General features: G+C 37.7%; 1 protein-coding gene across 2 annotated transcripts in view; it reads left to right on the top strand.

Annotated features, from left to right (window-relative positions):
* Window positions 1–23,410, top strand: part of TBC1D15 (TBC1 domain family member 15) — an 81,659-nt gene that overhangs the window by 20,110 nt on the left and 38,139 nt on the right. For both annotated transcript variants that reach the window (XM_010370736.2, XM_010370737.2), the window contains exons 2-4: window positions 13,699–13,797; window positions 14,552–14,626; window positions 19,910–20,048. In XM_010370736.2, the coding sequence (XP_010369038.1) occupies window positions 13,699–13,797; window positions 14,552–14,626; window positions 19,910–20,048 (313 nt within the window). The remainder of the gene's footprint in view (window positions 1–13,698; window positions 13,798–14,551; window positions 14,627–19,909; window positions 20,049–23,410) is intronic.

Raw genomic sequence — 23,410 nt, 5'->3', positions numbered from 1 at the left:
GGGTTCGAGAGCAGGCAACCGGTCTGACTAGAATTTGCCAGGCTGGAATTTCCTAATCCTAGCAAGCCTGAGGGCACTGCAGGAGACCAGGGCATATTTCAACCTTTATCTACAACTGCATAAGACAGACACTCCCAGAGCGGCCATGTTAGAGACCTCCCCCGTGGGAATGCATTCGTTTTCCCAGGGTTATTCCTTGAAGATAAAAGAATTCAGCGGTATTTCTCCTATTTGCTTTCTGAAAGAAGAGAAATATGACTGTTCTGCCTGGCCCTGCAGGCAGTCAGACTTTATGGTTATCTCCCTTGTTCCCTAAAAATCGTTGTTATCCTGTTCTTTTCAAGGTGCCCAGATTTCATATTGTTCAAACACACATGCTTTACAAACAATTTGTGCAGATAACGCAATCATCACAGGGTCCTGAGGTGACATACATCCTTAGCTTACAAAGATGATGGGATTAGGAGATTAAAGACAGGAATAGGAAATTTATTATAAGATTATTGATTGGGGAAGTAATAGATGTCCATGAAATCTTCCCAATTTATGTTCAGAGACTGCAGTAAAGACAGGTGTAAGAAATTATAAAAAGTATTAATTTGGGGAATAACAAATGTCCATGAAATCTTCACAATTTATGTTCTTCTGCCATGGCTTCAGCTGGTTCCTCCATTCAGGTTCCCTGACTTCCTGCACCGGAGTTTATTTGTGCCAAGATGGAGGATTGCAGTCCGGGAGCATAGATTCAAGTTGCCCTGAATATAAACTTCTTGTATGTCTTCTTTTGAGAGATACCTATTTAGCTTATTTGCCCTTTTTAAAATTGGAGTTTTTTTTTTTTTCTTTTCTGTTGAGGCTTTTGACTTTCTTGTATCTTCTGGATATTAAACCCTTGTTGGATGTATACTTTGCAGGTATTTTTTCCCCATTCTACAGGTTGTATCTTCATTCTGTTGTTTCCTATGGTATGCAGAAGTTGTTATTTTGATGTAATCCTGTTTGTCTGTTTTTGCTCTTGTTGCCAGTGCTTTTGCAATCTTCTCTATAAAATCTTTGTCCTGACCAGTGCCCTGAATAATTTCCTCTAGTAGTTTTTGAAGCATTTTCTTACAGTACTTTCATAGTTTTGGATCTTACATTTAAGTCTTCAATCCATTTTTTTTTTTTAAATGGAGTCTCGCTATGTTGCCCAGGCTGGAGTGCAGTGGTGCGATCTCACTGCACCCTCTGTTTCCCAGGTTCAAGCGATTCTTCTGCCTCACTCTCCCAAGTAGCTGGGATTACAGGCACCTGCCACCATGCCCTGCTGATTTTTGTTTTTGTATTTTTAGTAGAAACGGGGTTTCACCATATTGGCAGGATGGTCTTGAACTCCCAACCTCAGGTGATCTGCCTGACTCGGCCTCCCAAAGTGCTGGGATTACAAGCATGAGCCACCACGCGTAGCCCTTCAATCCATTTTGAGTTGATTTTTGTATATGGTGAGAGATAGGGTTCTAGTTTCATTTTTTCTGCATATACATATTTAGTTTTCCCAGCACCATTTATAGAAGAGGCTGTTTCTTCCTCAGTGAATGTTCTTGGTTGACTTTGTCAAAAATCAGTTGGCTCTAAATTTATTTCTGGGTTCCTTATTCTCTTTAATTGGTCTGTGTATGTTTTTATGTCAGCACCACACTGTTTTGGTTACTATAGGTTTGTAGTATATTTTGAAGTCTGGTAGTGTGAGGCATCCAGCTTTGTTCTTTTTGTTCAGGATTGCTTTGGCTATTTGGGATCTTTTGTGGTTCCATATCAATTTTAGGATTGTTTTTCAATTTCTGGGAAGATTGTCATTGGTATTTTGATAGAGATTGCATTGAATGTGTAGATTGCTTTTGGTATTGTGGTCATTTTCACAATATTAATTCTTCCAGTCAATGAACATGGATGCCTTTCCATTATTTTATGTCCTCAAGTTTTCATCAGTGTTTGTAGTTACTCTTGTAGAGATCTTTCACCTTGGTTAAATTGATTCCTACATTATTTCGTTTTTGTTTGTTTGTAGCTATTGTGAATGGAATTGCTTTCTTGGCTTCTTTTTCTGCTAGTTCATTAGTGGTGTATAGAAATGCTACTGATTTTTGTACATTGATTTTGCGTCCTGTAACTTTATGTAATTTATCAGTGTTAGGAGTTTTTCGGTAGAGCTTTTAGGGTTTTCTGTAAGATTATATCTGCAAACAAGGATTCCTTACAGTTTGGATATCCTTTCTTTTTTTCTCTTGTCTAATTGCTCTGGCTGGGACTTCTAGTACTGTGTTGACTAAAAGTGATGAAAGTGGCCATCCTTGTCTTGTACCAGATCTTAGAGAAAAACTTTGAACTTTTCCCTGTTAAGTATAATGTTGGCCGTAAAGTTCATTGTGTTCAAGTATGTTTCTTCTACCAACTTGCTGAGAGTTTTTATCATGAGGGATGTTTAATATTATAAAATGCTTTTTTTTTCCGGTCTATTGAGATGATCATATGATTTTTATCCTTCATTCTAATGATGTGATATATCACATTTATTGATTTGCATATGTTGAACCATCCGTGCATCCTGGGATAAATTGCATTTGATCATGGTCAGTGATCTTTTTAATGTGCTGCTGGATTCTGCTTATTAGTATTTTGTTGAGAATTTTTGCAACTATGTTCATCAGGGATATTGGCCTATGGTGTTCTTTTTTTGTTGTGTCTTTGTCTAGTTTTGGCATCAGAGTAATGCTGGCCTTATACAATGAGTTTGGAAAAATTCTTTCCTCTTCAGTTTTCTGGAACAGTTTGGGAAGAATTGACATTTGTTCTTCTCCAAATGTTTGGTAGAATTCCACAGTGAAGCCATTGGGTTTTGGGCTTTTCTTTAATGGGAGACTTTTCATTACTGATTCAAACTTACTGTAATTGTTTTGTTCAGGTTTTTGCTCTCTTCTTGATTCAGTCTTGATAAGTGTGTCCAGGACTTTATCCATACTCCAGTGTATTGGAGTATGGTTGGTTGTCCTAGTCTCTCTAGTGATCCTTTGTATTTCTGTGGTATATTTTAATGTATAGTTTTTAAATTTCTGATTTTATTTGGGTCTTCTCACTTTTTTCTTGCTTTGTCTAACTAATGGTTTGTCAGTTTTGTCTGCCTTTACAAATAAATTAACTTTGTTCTGTTTTTTCTTTTTTGGTCTCAATTTTATTTCTATTCTGATCTTTATTGTTTCTTTTCTTCTATTCATTTGTGTTTGGTTTGTTACTGTTGTGTTTCTATTTTTGTTTATTTCAAGAAGCTTAAGAAATTTACTTACTAATTTCTTCTTTGACCCATTGGTCATTCAGAAACATGTTTAATTTTCATGTATTTGTACAAATTTGCAAGTTCTTGTTTCTCATTTCTAGTTTTATTCCGTTAGAGTCAGAAAAGATACTTCATATGATTTCCGTTCTTTTAAACTTGTTTAGATTTGTTTGCTGCCTAACATGTTCTCTCCTAGGGTATTGGTCATGTATTGATGAAAAGAATGTATATTATGTTGGATACATTTTTTTTTGTCGCCCAGGCTGGAGTGCAGTGACCGGATCTTGGCTCACTGCAAGCTCCGCCTCCCGGGTTTACGCCATTCTCCTGCCTCAGCCTCCCCAGTAGCTGGGACTACAGGCGCCCGCCACCTCACCCGGCTAGTTTTTTTTGTATTTTTTAGTAGAGACGGGGTTTCACCGTGTTAGCCAGGATGGTCTCGATCTCCTGACCTCGTGATCTGCCCGTCTCGGCCTCCCAAAGTGCTGGGATTACAGGCTTGAGCCACCGCGCCCAGCGGATAAAATGTTTTTAAATGTCTGTTAGGTTCATTTGGTCTAAAGTGCAGCTTAAATCCATTTTTTTCTTGTTGATTTTCTGTCTAGATGATCTGTCCGTTGCTGAGAGTGGGGTGTTGGGTCCCCAACTGTTACGTATTGGAGTATAGCTCTCCCTTTAGAGCTAGTATTTTGCTTTATGTATCTGGGTGCTTTGGTGTTGAGTGCATATATATTTGTAGTTGTTATATCTTCTTGCTGAATTGATCCCTTTTTCATTATATAATAACCTTGTCTCTTTTTACAGTTTTTGATTTTTAAGTCTCTTTCATCTGATACACATAAAGCTACACCTGCTCTCTTTTGGTTTCAGTCTGTATGTGTCTTTACAGATGAAGTGAGTTTGCTGTTGGCAGCATATAGTTGAGTCATTTAAAAAATTCCATTTATCCAGTCTATATCTTTTATGTGGGCAATTTGTTTACATTCAAGTTTGTTATTGATAGGTGAGTATTTATTCCTCTCATTTTGTTAATTGTTTCTGGTGGTTTTGTATATCCTTTGTTCCTTTTTTGCTCTCATAGTTTATCATTGAAGTTTGGTGGTTTTCTGTAATGGTAAGGTTTGATTCTGTTTGCTTTATCCTTTGTGTATCTGCTCTAGCAATGAGTTTTATACTTTTGTATGATTTCATTATAGTAATTTTCATCTTTTTTTCCTTCCAGATATAGGACTCCTTTGGGCAGTTCTTGTAAGGCCAGTCTAGTAGTGATAAATTCCCTCAGTTTTCACTTGTCTGGAGAAGACTTTTATTTCTCCCTGATTTCTGAAAGACAGCTTTACTGGATACAGTATTCTTAGCTAGAAGTATTTTTCTTCCATCACATTGAGTATATCATCCCATACTGTCCTGGCCTGTAAGGTTTCTAAGGAAAAATCTACTTTTAGGCTGGGTGCGGTGGCTCATGCCTATAATCCCAGCACTTTGGGAGGCCAAGGCGGGTGGATCATGAGGTCAGGAGATCGAGACCATCCTGGCTAACATGGTGAAACCCCGTTTCTACTAAAAATACAAAAAATTAGCCGGGTGTAGTGGCAGGCGCCTGTAGTCCCAGCTACTCGGGAGGCTGAGGCAGGAGAATGGTGTGAAATTGAGAGGCTGAGCTTACAGTGAGCCAAGATCATGCCACTGCACTCCAGCCTGGGTGAGAGAGTGAGACTCCTCCATCTCAAAAAAAAAAAAAAAAAGAAAAGAAAAGAAAAGAAAAGAAAGAAATCTGCTTTTAATCTAACAGGGCCTTCCTTGTATGTGACTTGACTTTTTTTCCTGCTGTTCTTAGAATTCTCTTTTGACAGTTGGACTATAAGGTACCTTAGGGAAGACCTTTTTAGGTTGAATCTATTTGGGGACTTGTGAGGTTTTTGAATCTGGATGATTTTTATATCTCTCTCCAGACTTGGGAAGTTTTCGGTTATTTTATTAAATAGGCTTTCTACACCTTTTCTTGTCTCTTATCCCTTTGAAAGTGCCATAATAGGAATATTTGCTTGCTTAATGGTGTCCCATAAGCTTATAGGCTTTTGTCAGTCTTTTTTTTTTCCCCACTGAATGGGTAATGTTAGACTACTTACTTTTAAATTCAGAGATTCTTTTGCTTGATCAAGTCTGCTATTGAAGCTCTCCATTGTATTTTTTTATTTTATCATTGAATTCCTCAGCTGCAGAATTTCTGTTTGTTTTTTTTTTATTATTTCTATTTCTTTATGGAATTTCTCATTCATGTCATGAATTATTTTTCTGGTTTTATTGAATTATCTGTATTTTTTTTTTGTATTTCATTGTGTTTCCTTAAGGTTATTATTTTGAATTCCTTTTGTTGATTTCTTTTTCACTGGGGTCTGCTACTAGAGAATTGTAGTGTTCCCTTGGTAGTTTCCTATTTCCTTGCCTTTTTTTTTTTTTGAGATGGAATTTCACTCTTGTTGCCCAGGCTGAAGTGCAATGACACCATCTCGACTCACTGCAACCTCTACCTCCTGGGTTCAAGCTATTTTCTTGCCTCAGCCTCCCGAGTAGCTGGGACTACAGGCGTGCGCCACCATGCCCAGCTAATTTTTGTATTTTTAGTAGAGATGGGGTTTCACCATGTTGACCAGGATGGTCTTGATCTCTTGATCTCATGATCTGCCTGCCTCAGCCTCCCAAAGTGCTGGGGTTACAGGTGTGAGCTACTGCACCTGGCCGCTTTTTGTTTTCGTTTCATGCGTGCCTCTGTTGATGTCCATGCATCTAGTGGAACAATTCCCTTTTCTAAACTCTGTAGAGTGGCTTTTATAGAGAATAACTTTCACCTGCAGTTGAGTGTTTTCTTGTTTTTTTGTTTTGTTTTGTTTTGTTTGAGACGGAGTCGCACTCTATTGCCCAGGCTGGAGTGCAAGTGGCGTGATCTCGGCTGACTGCAATCTCTGCCTCCTGGGTTCAAGCAGTCCTCTGCCTCAGCCTCCTGAGTAGCTGGGATTACAGGCGCTCACCACCATGCCTGCCTAATTTTTGTATTTTTAGTAGAGACAGGGTTTCACCATCTTGGCCAGGCTGGTCTTGAACTCCTGACCTTGTGATCCACCTGCCTTGGCCTCCCAAACTGCTGGGATTACAGGCATGAGCCACCGTGCCTGGCCCACTTGCAGTTGAGTTTTAATTTATTGGTTGAGAAGGGTGTAGTGATTGTTTCCAAATAGGTGCAGTGGTATAGTATCCATGTAACTTCTTTAGCTGCTTTCAGTATCAGCAATAATTGTGGCACCTCAGTGGCATAGGTTGTAGAAGTTTGTGGCAGCAGTGGTAATGTTCTTGCTGTCGAGGGCTTTTGGGGTCCTCCTCGTCTTGTTTTCCTCACAACAGGAGACTTAGCTGAGGGTGTCTAAGTCATTTTTGGTGTCAGATTTGTTATGGCCCATAAGCAGCTGCAGTGGCACTGTATTCTATGTAGGTGCTTGGAGCAGCTGTGGGTTTCAATGTCTAGGCTCCGCATCTCATAAACCTATTTTGTCACCTGGTTCTTGGGGTGCAGGTTTGCTTGCTCTGGCTGTGTTGGATATAGGTTGCCCACAGAGCCAGGATCTATGACACTGAGGCACCCTCTAGCAGCCCGGGCCCAGGGGAATGGGTTGTAGCTATGATTCTCTTCCTGGAGGGCAGGGCACAACACTGGCCTGACTCCTGGGAAGAGGGGGTACTTTGAAGGTTTTGACCTGGGGAGCAGGGTGTGGCTACAATTCAGGAATTTAAGCCAATAGGGTTCTCATTTGGATCTCACTTGAGATCTCACTTGGATCTCAGGGGATGAGGTCCTGGGTAGTAGTGACTCTAGACCTTGGGATGGTGGGGCTTGGCAGTATTCAGACTCTGTGAATCCAGGTGCAATAGCAGCAAGTACCCCAGAATGGCAGAACACAGCTGTGATTTGGGCCCCAGGAGAGGGGGTAGGGAATAGCACAGTGATGACTTTATTCCCCAGGGAGAGGAGTATCTCAACAGCTTAGACGCTGGAGGGCTAATCCAGTTCCAGAGAAGCAAGGTACTAGAGTTGTTTGTCCTGTAGGGTGAGCTATCTAGGTCAGCCACAGGTGTTTGTCTCGGATATGGGGTACCTCAGCCTGGGGATGTGTAGCTGCTCAGCTCAGGCAGGGCATCGATTTCCCAGGGAGTGATATGCGCTTCCAGCTTTGGCCTGGTGGGGCGTGACTGTTCTGTGCAGCTCAGGCACATTTCCCCGCGATGGAGGGTGCCACTTCAGCTTGGGTACTGGGGTGTGTGACTGCTCTGGGTGGCCAAGGCACTGTTTCAACTTGGGAACTGGGGATATGGGACTGCTCTGAGTGGCCAAAGTCCTATTTTCCCAGAAGGCAAGATGCCACTTTTAGCTCTGGCCTGAGGGTGTGAGGACAAGTGTAGGTGGACTGACTCTGTTTCCACTTGGCCCCACAGGGAAGGGTGTACCAACTGTTCACAGCTGGCTTGGGGATGGGCCAGTGGACTGGGGTGGTTCGGTGGTGGCTTAGTCTCAGTGATGAAGGGAATCTGTGGCTACTTTCCCCCAGAGCAATACACATTCTGCCACAGTTCCAGTTCCAAGGTGGCATAGTGCAGTAGTCTTTTGGGCCACAAGGGTGGACATAGTATCTTCTTTCTTGGGGGAGCACAGCTATTTGGACTCCAGGTAGCTCCCTCAGCTGGTGTTAGTGCCTGTGAGGACTGCAGGGACCCCACTGGTGAGGTCTGTAGGTGTCCAAGTTGTTGGTGGAGGCTGCTGGTATTCTCTCGTTCACATCCTTGCTTTAGGAAGAAGTTCCTCCTGGTTCCCAGATGATCTCAACTCTGGGATGGAGTGATGAGATCCCAATATTTCCTTCTTTCTCTGTGGCCATCCTGAGTTTCTGTGTGCTTACAAGGGTTTCTGTTATTCCTCTGATGTACTCTAGTGCTCTCCCTCAGTTATTACTTATTATTTTTAGAGACAGAGTCTTGCTGTGTTGCCCAGGCTAGTTTTGAACTCCTAGGCTCAACGAATCCTCCTGCCTCGACCTCTCAAAGTGCTGGGATTACAGGCGTGAGCCACTTCGCCTGGCCTGCCTCCTCAGTTTTTTTGTTAAAATATAGTTGTTGGTTCATTGTTTTGGTTGCTTGTTGGGGGTTGGGGAGAGATGAGTACTAGGGCCTTCTAGACGACCATCTTGTTGACATCAGTCTCTGGACTTCTGTTTTTGTATTTTGGGCTGTTTAAAATAGTTGGTATTTGAGAGTTGTGATTTTTGTATTTTAATAAACACATGTGCTTAGAGATTGGGGTGATGAACAGGTATGTCATATGAATATAAAATAAGATCACACCCTTAAAAAATAGATTGAAGGACTACAATATTAAACCAAGATGATATTGAAAAGGGTTAAGCTTCTTGTGTAGAATATTTAGGAGTTCAGATGAGAGTAAGGGTTTTTGTTTAAAGGCCAAATGCTCCTGCATTGGTTTATAAATTTAGACATTTAAAAATTGGTTTTCAGTTCTGAAGCAGCATTGTTTTCTGCATTTAAGCCATTTCAGGAACTGTTGTCCTCTAGGGAAGCCATGTGGAAATTTTCTGGTAGTTTTTTTAGTCAATAACAGTTATGATTTAATGGATGAATGTTTCAGCAAATCTGTGATTGGTGACTATACTAAAGACCACATATTCATCCAAGGAAAGACTGGATTACAGATTTCCTGACAACTCTTTCCTCAATTCATTCTTTTCATAAAATAGAGATGTGGATAACAATATCGGTTTTGACTCATTCGGGGTGGCTGTGAGGATTTATGTGAGAGCAGGGTACTTTGGAAACAGGGTGCTACAGGTTGATTATCCCTTATTCAAAATACTGGGGACCCAAAAGTGTTTTGGATTTTGGATTGTTTTGGATTTTGGAATATTTGCAGTATACTGGTTGAGCATCCCCACTGTAAATACCTGAAATCCACAAAGTGTTCATTTAAAAAAAAAATTATTTATTTATTTTTTAGAGACAGGATCTTACTTTGTTGTCCAGGCTGGTCTCGAACTCCTGGGTTCAAGCAGTCCTCTCATTTTGGCCTTTCAAAGTGCTGGGATTACAGGCCTGAGCCACCGTACTCAGCCAAGGAAGCGTTACAAGGTCCATTTCATTTGAGCTTGAAGCTGGTGCACAAATTTTGGAGCATTTCAGATTTAATATTTTTGAATTAGGGTTGCTCAAACTATGTTTAAGTTAAAACAGTTATTACTAAGTGATTTTATATTTGAAGTAAATTATGTACCAATGCAACTATTTTTTTCCTGTGCCCTTAAGTCTTGTAAAATATAATACTTTGTAAGATTTAGTAGCTATTACAAATTAATAAATTTATTAATTTTATTAATCTGCCATTTCTGGCAGAACTATTACTTTGTATCAGTTAACATCATACCCTTGAAAATTAGAAAGCTAAACATGACTGCTTTCTGAAGACAGTATAAATGTGGTTTGAAATTTGGAGTTTTGGGGTGTATAATTTGTTCCTCAAAAGGGGCTGAAGAGTTGAGGAACACAGAATACAGAATGAGTGCAGCTTTGACTTTTTTTTTTTTTTTGAGACGGAGTTTTGCTCTGTTGCCCACGCTGGAGTGCAGTGGCACGATCTCAGCTCACTGCAAACTCCGTCTCCCGGGTTCACGCTGTTCTCCTGCCTCAGCCTCCTGAATAGCTGGGACTACAGGCGCCCACCACCACACCCGGCTAATTTTTTCTATTTTTCAGTAGAGACGGGGTTTCACCCGTGTTACCCAACATGTTCTCAATCTCCTGACCTCATGATCCACCCACCTTGGCCTCCCAAAGTGCTAGGATTACAGTTGTGAGCCACCGCGCCCGGCCAGCTTTGACTTTTTTGTAAGGTGTCTGTCACTTTAATTATTTTCCCAGCTGAACTACTTAGGAAACTCTTTCAACTTTTCCTTAAGTGAAAAAAATTAGGCAACACTTACCCAACAAATGTAAGAGAAAGAGTTGCTTAATGTGCCTAAATAAGGTAAAATGTTTTATTTGGTTGTATAGGGTTCACCTCATTAAGGTTCCAGAATCTCTTTAGTGTTAATGGTATCATAGAACTTCAGATTGCATTGTTAATGATAGCAAGCTTTTCTTGCCAAATGAGTGTCTCTTTTTCCAAGTGTCCGACTATTCTACTAGCTGAGTCTTATGTGAAAATATGCTAAAGTATTATTTCTGAGTCTCTGATCCATGTGTCACAAAGGCTTGAGAATATTTTTCTCAATATCTTTTTTAAAATAAATTTTATTATGTACATTTAAGGTTTACAACATATTATGGGATACATATAGATAGTAAAATGGTTACTGTAGTGAATTAGATTAACATATTTGTCATCTCACATAGTTACTTTTTTGTGACAACAGCAGCTAAAATCTTATTTAACTGGAGGATAGCATTATGCCACGTGAAATAAGCAGATACGGAAAGAAAAATAATTGTGGGATTTCACTTATATGTGGAATATGCTTAATTAAAAAAACAACTCAGGGCTGGGTGCAGCGGCTCACACCTGTAATCCGAGCACTTTGGGAGGCCAAGGCGGGCAGATTACCTGAGGTCAGGAGTTCGAGACCAGCCTGGCTAACATGGTGAAACCCACAAAAATTAGTCGGGCATGGTGGTACGTGCTTGTAATCCCAGCTACTCAGGAGGCTGAGGCAGAAGAATCACTTGAACCTGGGAGGCAGAGGTTGCAGTGAGCTGAGATCGTGTCACTGCACTCCAGCCTGGGCGACGGAGCAAAACTGTCTCAAAAAAAAAAAAAAAAAAAACCTCAAATACAGAGAATTAAACAGTGGTTACCACTAGTCAGGGTTGCTAGGAAATGGAGAGATATAGGTGAAAGGTTAGAAGATAGATACATATGATGAACAAGTCTAGAGATCTAATGTACAGCATGCAGACTAAATAAAATTACATTTCAAAATTGGAGATTTTAAGGGATTTCTTTTCCATAACCTTTTCATATTTTTTTTTGTTCCTAGGTAGGATTATCTGGTTCGCCCTCCTGTTTTATAAATGGATAGACTGAAGTCTAGAAAATTTAGTTTATACTTCGGGACTTTCCTTTTTTCATGTTACTCTTTAAAATTATTTTTAAATATATGACTATATTTTCACTTTGAAATATTCAAATAAGTCAGAGTCATTAACATAGAAAGTTAACAGTTCCTCCTTCAACCTTTCCTCATCCTATTCTCCCGAAGTAATCTTTGTTAAACAGCTTAAAGTATCCTCCCAGAATTTGTTCTGTATATTTCACACAGATAGAAACTTTATAAAAGTGTAAATGTCAGCATACTGTATATACACGATGATTTTTCTGTGTGCATTGTCTGTTTGCTCATCCATTTAATCTGCCTCATCCTAACTCCTGAATAGTATCCCCCATAGAATAGATATCCCAAGATATATTTGATAATTTTCCTATTCGTGGATGTTTAGATGCATACCCTTTCTTTCCTCCTCCTCTTCTCCTTCTCCTTCTCCTTACTCTAAAATTATAAATAATACTCCTGTGAATATTCTTATGCATATTTTTGTGCATATATCTATAGGCTTTAAAATTTCTCATCTCCACAAACAATATAGAATTGTTTCCCACCCTTTCTCAGCTCATCCTATCCCCATGTAAGCTTCTGTTTACATGCTGGTCTGATGCTTAACAACTATTTCAGTAAAGGCCATGTTACTTAGGTTTTTGAAATCAAAACTTCCTTAGTGATCTTAATTATAAAAGACTCTTTCCTGACACAAGTCCATATCACAGTTGATTAACGTTAACAAACCCGAGAGAGAGGCAGTAAAAGTAATGTGGAACCTTTATATTGTGGTGGCTAAGAGCACAGTTTTCTGCTGTCAGACTACCTGGGTTTCAGTTTCATCACCACCTGTTATTATTTGCCTCATTTACCTTGGGCAGTTATTTAACCACTTTCAGTTTTCTTATTCACACAAATGGGCTCCTTATCCCCATGGTGTAGTAGAATATAGTTATATAATCTGTGGTTTAGGGTGGTTGTAAGGATTGAGTTACAACATATGAAGTTCCTAGTGTATAAGTGTTCTGTAAATGTTAGCTAAAAACAGGAGGATACATGCCCATTTACATTTATGAATGAAGGAGTGATAGACTGATGGTGCTCGTCTTGCATTGCTGGCCCATGATATTCTGAAGACTAATATTAATAAAAGGTCTACAGAAATAGAATAATAAACTCTATTGACCAGACTTACATATGTCAAAAGTACGTAGGTCTAGAAGTGACTGTTTTTCTTTTACTTATTTTCATAATTAAAAAAAATTTTTAATGGTTTTGAATGGGTCTCAAGAATGGAATCTTAATTTATAACATTATGTCTATGAAAAATGAGGCTTCACTTTAAATGTTTAAACTTACTTGGGAGTTAACTTAAGTCTCCCCTATATTCCCATAGGAATTTATTCAAGGATTATGTCTTTATCATCTTCATGTACTTTGTCTTTTATGTGCTTTTTACATATAAAAGCACTCAGTTAATATTGTGAAATTGAATTAGTTTAGTCATTTCTAGGAGTCCCCATCACTACTCTCTTTAGTTTTGTTCTCATTACTACTCTTTAAAATTCTTGTATTATTTCCCGAATTTCTATGCCATGGTGTTTCAAAAACACACCAAAATGATCTTACAGTAAAAATGTGCTATTATGGGAATAGTTAGAAAGGATTGATTCCTCATTGTGTTTCATTTGTTCTTATTCTTAGATATTTTCAAGTGCATTTTCAATTCTAGCTCAGTATTTTCCTTAATGCTCATGAAAAAAAATTTTTTTTGTTTTTTTAGAGAGATGAGTTATTGCAGTATTGTCCAGTGTGGAGTGCAGTGGCCATTCACAGGTGCATAGCACCCTACAACCTTGAACTCTTGGGCTTAAGCCCAGCCTCTCAAGTAGCTAGGACTACTGGCATGTGCCACTGCATCTGGCGAAAAATATAAATTTTAGGTGGATTTTAAATATTGAGACTTGTTGCAATTAGTCTGACATCTTGAAGTGGAAGATCAAGATTGTGATTATCACGAATCTGATAAACTTCATGCATTAACAAAGCAGAATTCATTCCAGTTTATGTTTGCTTGATTGAAGTGCTCTTAAGTCTGAGAGGTATTTTTTTAAATAATACATTTATATATGAAATAATCAGAAACTTGGCCAAGTATAAGAAAATATATCTTAATATTTTTAACAAATGTTAAAATAGTACTCAATAGACATAACATGATTAACTTTATTTTTCCTGTTATAGATTATATATGAACAGGAAGGGGTATATATTCACTCATCTTGTGGAAAGACCAATGACCAAGACAGCTTGATTTCAGGAATATTACGTGTTTTAGAAAAGGTAAGTTTCTAGTAAATGATTTTATTTAATAATAGTTTATAGTGGTGATTCATCTTTGGAGAATTATCAGAAAGTTTGAATTTCATATGTAAGATACAATTATGTAATTGAACAGTAATTGTAAATTTAACATGGATATGATGTAGTAAACACATGCTCCTTGACTTATGATGGGGTTATGTCTTGATAAACCCATCAAAATTGCAAATATTATTTATCAAAAATGCATTTAATACACCTAACTTACTGGACATCATAGTTTAATTTCCTTAAATGTGCTCAGAATACTTACATTAGCCTACATTTGGGCAAAATTATCTAACATAAAGCCTGTTTTATAATCAATTGTTGATTTTCTCATGTAATATATTGAATACTGTGCTGAAAGTGAAAAACAATGTTTCTTTGGTTACTTGAAGTATGATTTCTACTGCATGTGCATTACTTTTACACCATCCTATTACAAAAAAATCCTGAGTCAAACCATCATGAGTCAGAGACCGTCTGTACTTTAGATAAAATGACATGGAATATTCTAAAACTTATGTAGAAGTTGCAGTAATATAAATTTTTCATAATGAAAAATAGGCAGAATTTGAAAAATGTATGTAACATTTTTGGTTTACATATGATATTAGCATATTTGAAATGTAAATACTTAAGAGGCTGAAATTTTATTTGGGTTCAGGGAATAGAATAATTAAGAATAACATATTGTTGAATATTAAATATAGTTCATAATTTCTTTCTCTAGGATGCTGAAGTAATAGTGGACTGGAGACCATTGGATGATGCATTAGATTCCTCTAGTATTCTCTATGCTAGAAAGGTATTTAAGAAAAAAATGTGTGACTAAGGGAATACCATTTAAAAAATAACAGTATTATCGATATATAATTCACATACCATAAAATGCATCCTTTTAAAGCATACAATTCAGTGGTTTTTAGTATATTTACAAAGTTGTGCAACCATCTACCAGTATCTAATTTTAGAACATTTTCATCACCCTCCAGAACTCTATCAGCAGTTACCCCTCATTTCACCTACTTTCAGTCACTGGCAATCAGTAATCTACTTTCTGTCTCTAAGGATTTGCCTATGCTAGACATTTCATATAAATGGAGTCATGTAATATGTGATTTTTTTTTGACTGGCTTCTTTCACTTTGCATAAGGTTTTCAAGATTCATTCATGTTATATAGCATGTATGGTCCTTTTGTTTTTGATGAATAAAATTGTGTATACAGTTGTATTGTGTAATAGTGTATATATCACAATTTTATTCATTAATTGATGAACATTTGGGTTGTTTTCACTTTGGGGCTAATATATATAATGCTGCTGTGAGCATTCATGTGCAGGTTTTTGTGTGAACATGTTTTTATTTCTCTTGAGTATATACCTAGGAGTAGAATTACTGGGTTCCATAATTCTGTGTTTAACATTTGGGGGAAGTGCCAGACTTTTTCAGAGCGGCTGCATCATTTTCTAATCCAGCCATATATGAGGATTCCAATTTCTCTATATCCTCATCAACGCTTGTTATTATCCTTTTAATTTTAGTAAACCTAGTGGATATGAATTTCTCTTTGTTTCCTAGGGCTACTGTAAACAAGTCACCACAAACTGGGTGACTTAGAACAGTCTTAATTTATTGTCTCTCAGTTCTGGAGACTAGAAGTCAGCAATCAGGGTATTAGCAGGATTGGTTTCTTCTGAGGGCTGTTAGGGAGACTCTGTTTGTTGCCTGTCTGCTAATTTATAGTAGCATCAGACATTCCTTGGTTTGTAGATTGTATCCTCTGTGTGTTTTCACATCATCTTCCATCTGTTCATGTCTATCTCTGTGTTTATCCCCTTTTTATAAGGACATTAGTGATATTGGATTAGGGCCCATCCTGATAATCTCATTTTAACTTGATTACTTGTATTAAGACCCTATTTCCATTAGGTTGGTGCAAAGGTAATTGAGGTCTTTGACATTGCTTTAATAGCTTGTCTTTTGACAAATGACATTGCTTTTGCACCAACCTAATAAGTAGAGTCACATTCTGAGGTAATGGGAGTTAGGACGTTAATTTATCTTTTTGGGAGGGGGCAGCACAATTCAAACCATAACTGAAGTTGTATGTCGTTGTGGTTTTAATTTATATTTTCCTAATGACTAATGATGTAGAACATCTTTTCATGGGATTTTTGGCCACGTGGTGTATACAGCTCTCCTCTGGTATCTGTGGGGTATTGGTTCCATTCGATGTAGCATAGTACTTGGTGCACAGCAAATTCGAGTGTTACCTTTTGGAACTTTGTGGAATTTTTTTTTCCTGAGTATTTTAGATTCCATTTGTTGAATCCACAGATACAGAACCCAACCCATGGATATGGAGGGTCAACTGTATCTTCTTTGGAGAAATGCCTGTTCTAAATCTTTTGCCTATTTATTTATTTGTTTATGTATATTTACTATTATTTTTTTGAGACGGAATCTCGCTCTGTCGTCCAGGCTGGACTGCAGTGGTACGATCGCAGCTCACTGCAACCTCTACCTTCCAGGTTCAAGCAGTTCTCATGCCTCAGCCTCCCAAGTAGCTGGGATTACAGGTTCCTGCCACCATGCCCAGCTAAGTTTTGTATTTTTAGTAGAGGCAAGGTTTTACCATGTTGGCCAGGCTGATCTCGAATCCCTGACCTCAAGTGATCCGCCCACCTCAGCATCCCAAAGTGCTGGGATTACAGACGTAAGCCACTGCGCCTGGCTGATTTTGAAGTTTTGTCCCAGGTTTTCTACTTTCCTTCATTGATGTTAAGTCTAATGCATTCTAATTCCTGATCCCATGTTATGTGTTTTTTGTTTTTGTTTTTAAATCTCTCTAGAAGCTTTTAATTACTGTCTTTTTGTTTCTAGTTTTATGTTCTGGTTATGTGCCTTTGTGGATTTGTTATTTTAATACATTGTGCTGGGTACTTGATGAGCTCTTTTAATATGGAAACTTCTTTTTTTTTATTTCTGGGAAATATTTTTGATTTATTTTAGTGATGATTTCTTCTCCATTTTCTGTTTTCTTTCTTTCTGGAACTCTACACTTTCTGGACTGGTCCTGTAATTTTAAAATCCCAACCCCTCCCCTTTCTTTCTTTCCTTCCTTCGTTCCTTCGTTCTTTCCTTCCTTCCGTCCGTCCGTCCGTCCGTCCGTCCGTCCGTCCGTCCGTCCATCCATCCATCCATCCATTTATTGGTCTGTACTATTTTCTAGGAAATTCACCCTTCATTTTTGCTATAATTTCATTACTAACATCTTTCTTGTTCTGAGTGTCCTCGTGTCCCCTTTTAAAGGAATAGCATTAGCATTCTGTTCTTTGTGGTTGTAATATATTTTCTTATTACTTGAGGAGTTTAAGGATAGCTTCTTAGATGTTTTTCATCTCCCTATGTAGTCCATTTCCCTCTAGTGACCTTTTGCCCCACCCCCACCTGATTTCATTTGAACTCTGTTTTCTATAGATAACTTGCCTTTGATGTTTGTTGGTTATGTAGTGTGGTGCACATATTTAACAAATTTAAGAGCAGATGCACAGAAGTGATTATATTTTCTGTAGGTATGGATAGGCCTGGTAATAGTGAGACTCTCCTGGGGTGCATGGCTAAGCCATTTCCTTGGGGAATCCCTAATGTCAAAATCCATGTCTTTTTGGGCTAGTAGATTTGAGAAGAATCTGCCGATTCCTGGCTGGAGAGGGTAAGCTTGGATGGCAGTATTCTGCAAATGAGTGGAGAAAAAGGGCTGGGAGTCTTACCAACTTCTTTGTATAAGTTGACTTTCAATTAATTCTCCTGGCTTAAAGAAGTTATTCCTTTGCTCATTGTGCTTGATTTCTCCTAATTTAGAGATAAATGATGTTTTCCAAAACTCCAGTCTTTGGAACTTAGTTGTCCTGTCTTCAGGTGACCTTTAATCCTCATTTCCCTGATTATTGGCATGACCTACCAATTTGAACCTTTTTGTATGCAGAGTTGGTAGAGGGAGGTAGAAGTCAGAGAGGTGGGGAACAGAGTGCTTTTGTAGATGCTTCTTAGCTTTCCTCACTACTGACGATAGGGTTAATAGGGATGGTGGTGAGGTTTTTTTTTGTTTGTTTTTTTTGTTTTGTTTTGTTTTGTTTTGTTTTGTTTTTGGAGAAGGAGTCTCTTTCTTTCATCCAGGCTGGAGTGCAGTGGTGTGATCTCAGCTCGCTGCAATCTCCGCCTCCTGAGGTCAAGCGATTCTCGTGCCCCAGCCTCCCGAGTAGCTGGGATTACAGGTACCCGCCACCACTCCCGGCTAATTTTTGTATTTTTGGTAGAGACGGGGTTTTGCCATGTTGTCCAGGCTTGCCTTGAACTCCTGACCTCAAGTGATCCACCTGCCTTGGTCTCCCAAAGTTCTGGGATTACAGGCACGAGCCACTGCACCGGGCCTGAGGGTTGATTTTTAAAAAAACTAGTCAAACAAGGAGGGCTCCCTGAGAAATGACATTTGAGGAAGGAACTGGAAGAAAAAACAATCTATTGTATAATTTCATTTGTTCAGTTTCCCTACTGTTTTTGTCTGTTTCCATTTCTTATATCTTAATTTTTCTTGTGCCTTTATAGTTTCTTTTTATTCTAATTTTCCTTTTTCCCTTTTAAAAAAGAATTATACTATCTACATATGAATACAATCCTGTTGCAAAAGTTCAATAGAAAGTTGAAGCCCTGCTTGACTGGAACCTTTTCCCTTACCTCTCTCTCTCTCTCTCTTTTTTTTTTCCTTTTTTTGAGTTGCAGTTTCGCTCTTGTCACCCAGGCTGGAGTGCAATGGCGTTGTCTTGGCTCACTGCAACCTCCGCCTCCTGGGTTCAAGCGATTCTCCTGCCTCAGCCTCTCGAGTAGCTGGTATTACAGGAATGTACCACCATGCCTGGCTAACTTTTTTGTATTTTTTGTAGAGATGGAGTTTTACCATGTTGGCCAGGCTAGTCTGAAACTCCTGACCTCGGGTGATCTGCCCACTTTGGTCTCCCAAAGTGTTGGGATTACAGGTGTGAGCCACCTCGCCTGGCCTCCCTTACCTGTCTCTGTTTAATGTATATCTTTCCAGATTTTTACCTGTACGCATTTTATTTTTATGTATGTATGTGTTTAGAAAGACCTAGTTTGTCCTCCTGTGTCAGTAGTAATGAGCCACTGTCATCAGCAGTGTGAGACAGTCCATTTCCTCACGTTGTCTTCCATATTCAGTATTATCTTTTTTAATTGAATGGGGCAGAAAATAGAAATCTGTCAGCTCGCTTTTCGTTGTTACTGAAGTTGGACGTATCTATGTTTGTTAGATTATTTCTTCTTTGACTTACCTATTCATACTATTTGCCTGTTTTTCTGTTTTGATAATTTGTCTATTTCTAAATAAATTGATAAGAGTTTTGTAATTTGAATGTTTTTCTTGTCATATATTTTAGAAAAATGTTCTAGTTGTGCTATCTTTAACTTATATATAGTGTCTTTTGTTGTATATAAATTAATTTTTGATTTACTCAAACTATATTGCATTTTAGACTTTTGGTTCTATTCTCTTTAAAAATGGAAAGTTCTGATACATGTAAATATGTTGCTTTTAGCTAATTTCTATTGCCCATAAGAAATTATACAACCATTGATGGCTTAAATAGCCACCATTGGGGCTCTTTTCCTTAAATAACTAAAAGTTTAGAGGTTGGGAGCTTTTTGCAGTGGTTCTCTTGCTTTTTCCCTGTAGTCAGAGGATGACTGTTTTTAGGCAGCATGGTTACATTCAAAGCAGGAAAAAGGAAAAAAGGGATGAGGCTTTTATTATGAAAGCAAAACCATTTTCAGAGTTGACTTCTGTTTGTATTTCATTGGCAACTCTGACTGTATGGGATTCTAGTCAAGCTTCTTTTGCTTTTTTTTTTTGATAAAGATGACTGAGAGAAAAGGATAGGAAATGGTGTTCAGATTTCTCACCAGTGATGTCATCTGCAGCCAACCTACAAACATTGAAGCTGAGATGATGTTATGGATTGAAATTAAATTTGTTTTAGACTTTAAATATTTTATATGTTGTAATTATTTTAGGACTCCAGTTCAGTTGTAGAATGGACTCAGGCCCCAAAAGAAAGAGGTCATCGAGGATCAGAACATCTGAACAGTTATGAAGCAGAATGGGACATGGTTAATACAGTTTCATTTAAAAGGAAACCACATACCAATGGAGGTATGAGTTAAATCTTTTGAAATCTTAAACTGATTTGCTACAATATAATATACTAATAAAAGTGCAAAGAAGATTCTTGAATGCTCCTCAGTGAGAAGGATGATTAATTTCTTTGGTTAATATGTATAAATATCATATTTTAGTGATATTCCCTTTTCATCTCTTTTTTTGTTTTATTGGTTGTGGCTTCAAAAAAGGATTTTAAAATACTTGCTCCATTTTATAGTTATTAATGGCAGAAAATAGAACCACTTTAAAAAATTGCTTTGGCTTTCCTTCATGCACATTTTTCTTAATCTAGTAGAATTTTAATAATCATATTATTTTATCCCAAAGTAACAGGGAGTGGTGGAATATACTACTAAACCATACCATTCTAATTTCAGCATTTTGCTGGACTCTTCATGGCTTATTGCAGTTTCCTCTTAATATATGTTCAGTGACTATTCTCCTTTCTACATATATACAATCATGTGCCACATAACAGCATTTCAGTGACTGATCACCTGTATGTCAGTGGTCCCATAAGATTATAATGGAGCTGAAAATTTCCTGTCACCTAGTGACATCATAGCCTTTGTATGGTCACAGCACAGTGCATCACCTTTTCTGTGTTTAGACATGTTTAGATACACAAATACTTAGCATTGTGTTACAGTTGCCTATGGTATTCAGTATAGTAATATTGCTATACAAGTTTGTAGCCCAGAATTTCATAAAAGAAAGAAACAATACATGGATGAGAAAAGCATAATCTGACAATAAAGATCACTTTGTTAGTAGTTTTCAGCCTTGGCTGCACATTGAAATCACCTGGGTAGGTTAGATTTAAAAAAAATACTACCAAAAATCAAACTCTAGAGATACAGCCTGGGTATCTGTGCTTTTTAAAAGGTCTTCAGATGACTTTCATGTGTGATCAGAGTTGAGAACTTCTGTGTAGTAGCTGTATAGCTTAGCAAAAAATGACAGAGGTAAATCCTGCTTATGGCTTGACCACAGAGTGGTCTTATAAAGTGAACAGACTTTATTTTGTAGTTATTAAAAGTTAAAGGCCGGGCGCAGTGACTCACTCCTGTAATCCCAACACTTTGGGAGGCCAAGGCAGGTGGATCATGAGGTCAGGAGATCAAGACCACCCTGGCCAAAATGATGAAACCCTGTCTCTACTAAAATACAAAAAAATTACCCTGGGCATGGTGGCGCATGCCTGTAAGTCCCAGGCAGAGGAATCGCTTGAACCTGGGAGGTGGAGGTTGCAGTGAGCCGAGATCATGCCACTGCACTGCAGCCTGGTGACACAGCAAGACTCCGTCTCAAAAAAAAAAGGCATTTTCTAAGCCCGTGGGTTCATTTCTAAGCTTGAGGGTTTATTTTGAACCCTCAGGCTTAGAAATTCCAGAGGTTTTAAATGTATGTCATTATGAAACTTTTTTATTTTCTAAAAGTTTTTTCCCCCCCAAAGAAAAAGCCTTTGTTTTTCTTATCTTTCACCCTTCTCATTTTTAACTTTGTACTTTTTTCTTTTTTGTGTGAGGCACAAAGTCAATTTGGGACAAACCTTTAAAAAATTGACTATCAGACTTATTTAATTTTATATTTCTTAAGAGCATTTTTGCTTTATATTTCATAAGAGTTTCTACTGCTACATCCTTTGTTGTTATATACCAGACAGGTTAAATGTTTTGGAAATATTCCTTCCAAGAACATCAAACTGTCTCATGTTCGTTCTAGAGATCCATCCAAATAAAATTTGTCCTTGATGTTAATTCTATTCAAGGCATATAGAGACTTAACTGAACTGTTCTACTTACAAGAAGAGTAGAGCTGTTTGTTCAGTTCTTCTGGTATTTAGTATTCTCATGTTAGTGTGTTGGAGATAGTTTTTACATATATTTGGTGACATAGTAAATTCATTAGAACTAAATAATTTTCTTTACATTTACTTTGAGTAGAAAAATAGTTTGAGTTCACTCTTGATTTCTGTTTTCCTTTGTAACTATTTCTATTTCTGGCCAGCTATTTGCAGCAGACTAATTTGCAGATTACTTTTATGTTGACTTGATACTAGGTTGTTAATTCACTTATTCAACAGAACTTTCGTCTTTGACTACTTACTGTATGCTAGCCACTCTTCTAGCACTGAGGATATAGCTGTGAATAAGATAAAGTTCCTATTCTCATGAAGCTTTTATTCTGGTAGAAGGCTTAGAATGTTTGTTAGGGCTTTAAATTTAAATATTTCTTTGTCAGAGCTTTAAATGTGGAAATGTGTGAGACATTTTCTTTTGTATGTAATATATGTCTCTTCTGTTAATGAGGGAAAAGTCTATGTAAAACCTTTATTCTTGAATATACACAAACTCCTAATAATTCATATAGCATACATATAGTGTTTAATATACTTCATATGATTTTCTTGCAATAATTTAGATAAAATACTCTGTGCCGTTGAGTAATTTAATTTAAAAAATTGTCTATATGTAGTTTTTTGGGTTTCTTTTTTTTCTTCTTTTTCCCATTGCTGTTTTTCTGTGAAATATTTTTGGTCTTTGCAGATAAGCTAGCAGTATGTATCTGTTCTCGGTAGTCTAAGTACATTCACATTTAAATGATTCATGAATAAGTTGAAATTCTAGAACTGTTCTCACCTAGTTATCAGCTTGAGGTGGTCTTATGAGCTCTGTAACATAAACACCAGTGAAATATTATGTAAAGTAGTCAAGTGGATACATGGCACTTAATCTAGTGTATCTTACATGTGAGTTCACTGTCCAGACTGGTGTGAAAGCTGCTGGTCATTGTATATAGATAAGTCACTTTAGCTTCCTTCAAATGATACTTGTTTAAGTGTCCATGAAATAATGATGACATGTGGTTTCCTTGCAGATAGAGGTTCTGTAAGCTGTAGATTTCTTTTTATGAGTTCAAGAGATCTTATTGGAGATGATTGCAGATAGGAAGGTGATAGATACATGCAGGTCAACACTGATTAATATGTCTTCTGATCTAGTCTAGTAAGCAGCTTCGTTCTAAGTTGTTTATCTTTGTGGGATTGGTAGTGTGGGACAGAATTAATAAAGGTCTTAAATAGCAGGATAGTATGATACTTCTTAAGAAGTAACATTTTAGGAAAGAAATTTCAGAGACACGACTTACTTATGTTGGAGTTAAATTGTTAAAATGGTGTTTTGCATTAGTGAATTGTAAGTAATAGTATCATTAGTGAGAAGAAATTTTTTTTCTCTTTCAGTTTTTTTAAAAATAGTTGATGTTTAAGTTGCTTGTTATCAATTATGATAATGTTCGCAAACCTGGAATTTTAGCTTCTATAACAAGGCCACAAACTCAGAACATGCTGT

The sequence above is a fragment of the Rhinopithecus roxellana genome, chromosome 10 (genome assembly GCF_007565055.1).
Source record: "Rhinopithecus roxellana isolate Shanxi Qingling chromosome 10, ASM756505v1, whole genome shotgun sequence".
NCBI lineage: Eukaryota > Metazoa > Chordata > Mammalia > Primates > Cercopithecidae > Rhinopithecus > Rhinopithecus roxellana.
This window is presented reverse-complemented; position numbering and strand designations above follow the sequence as displayed.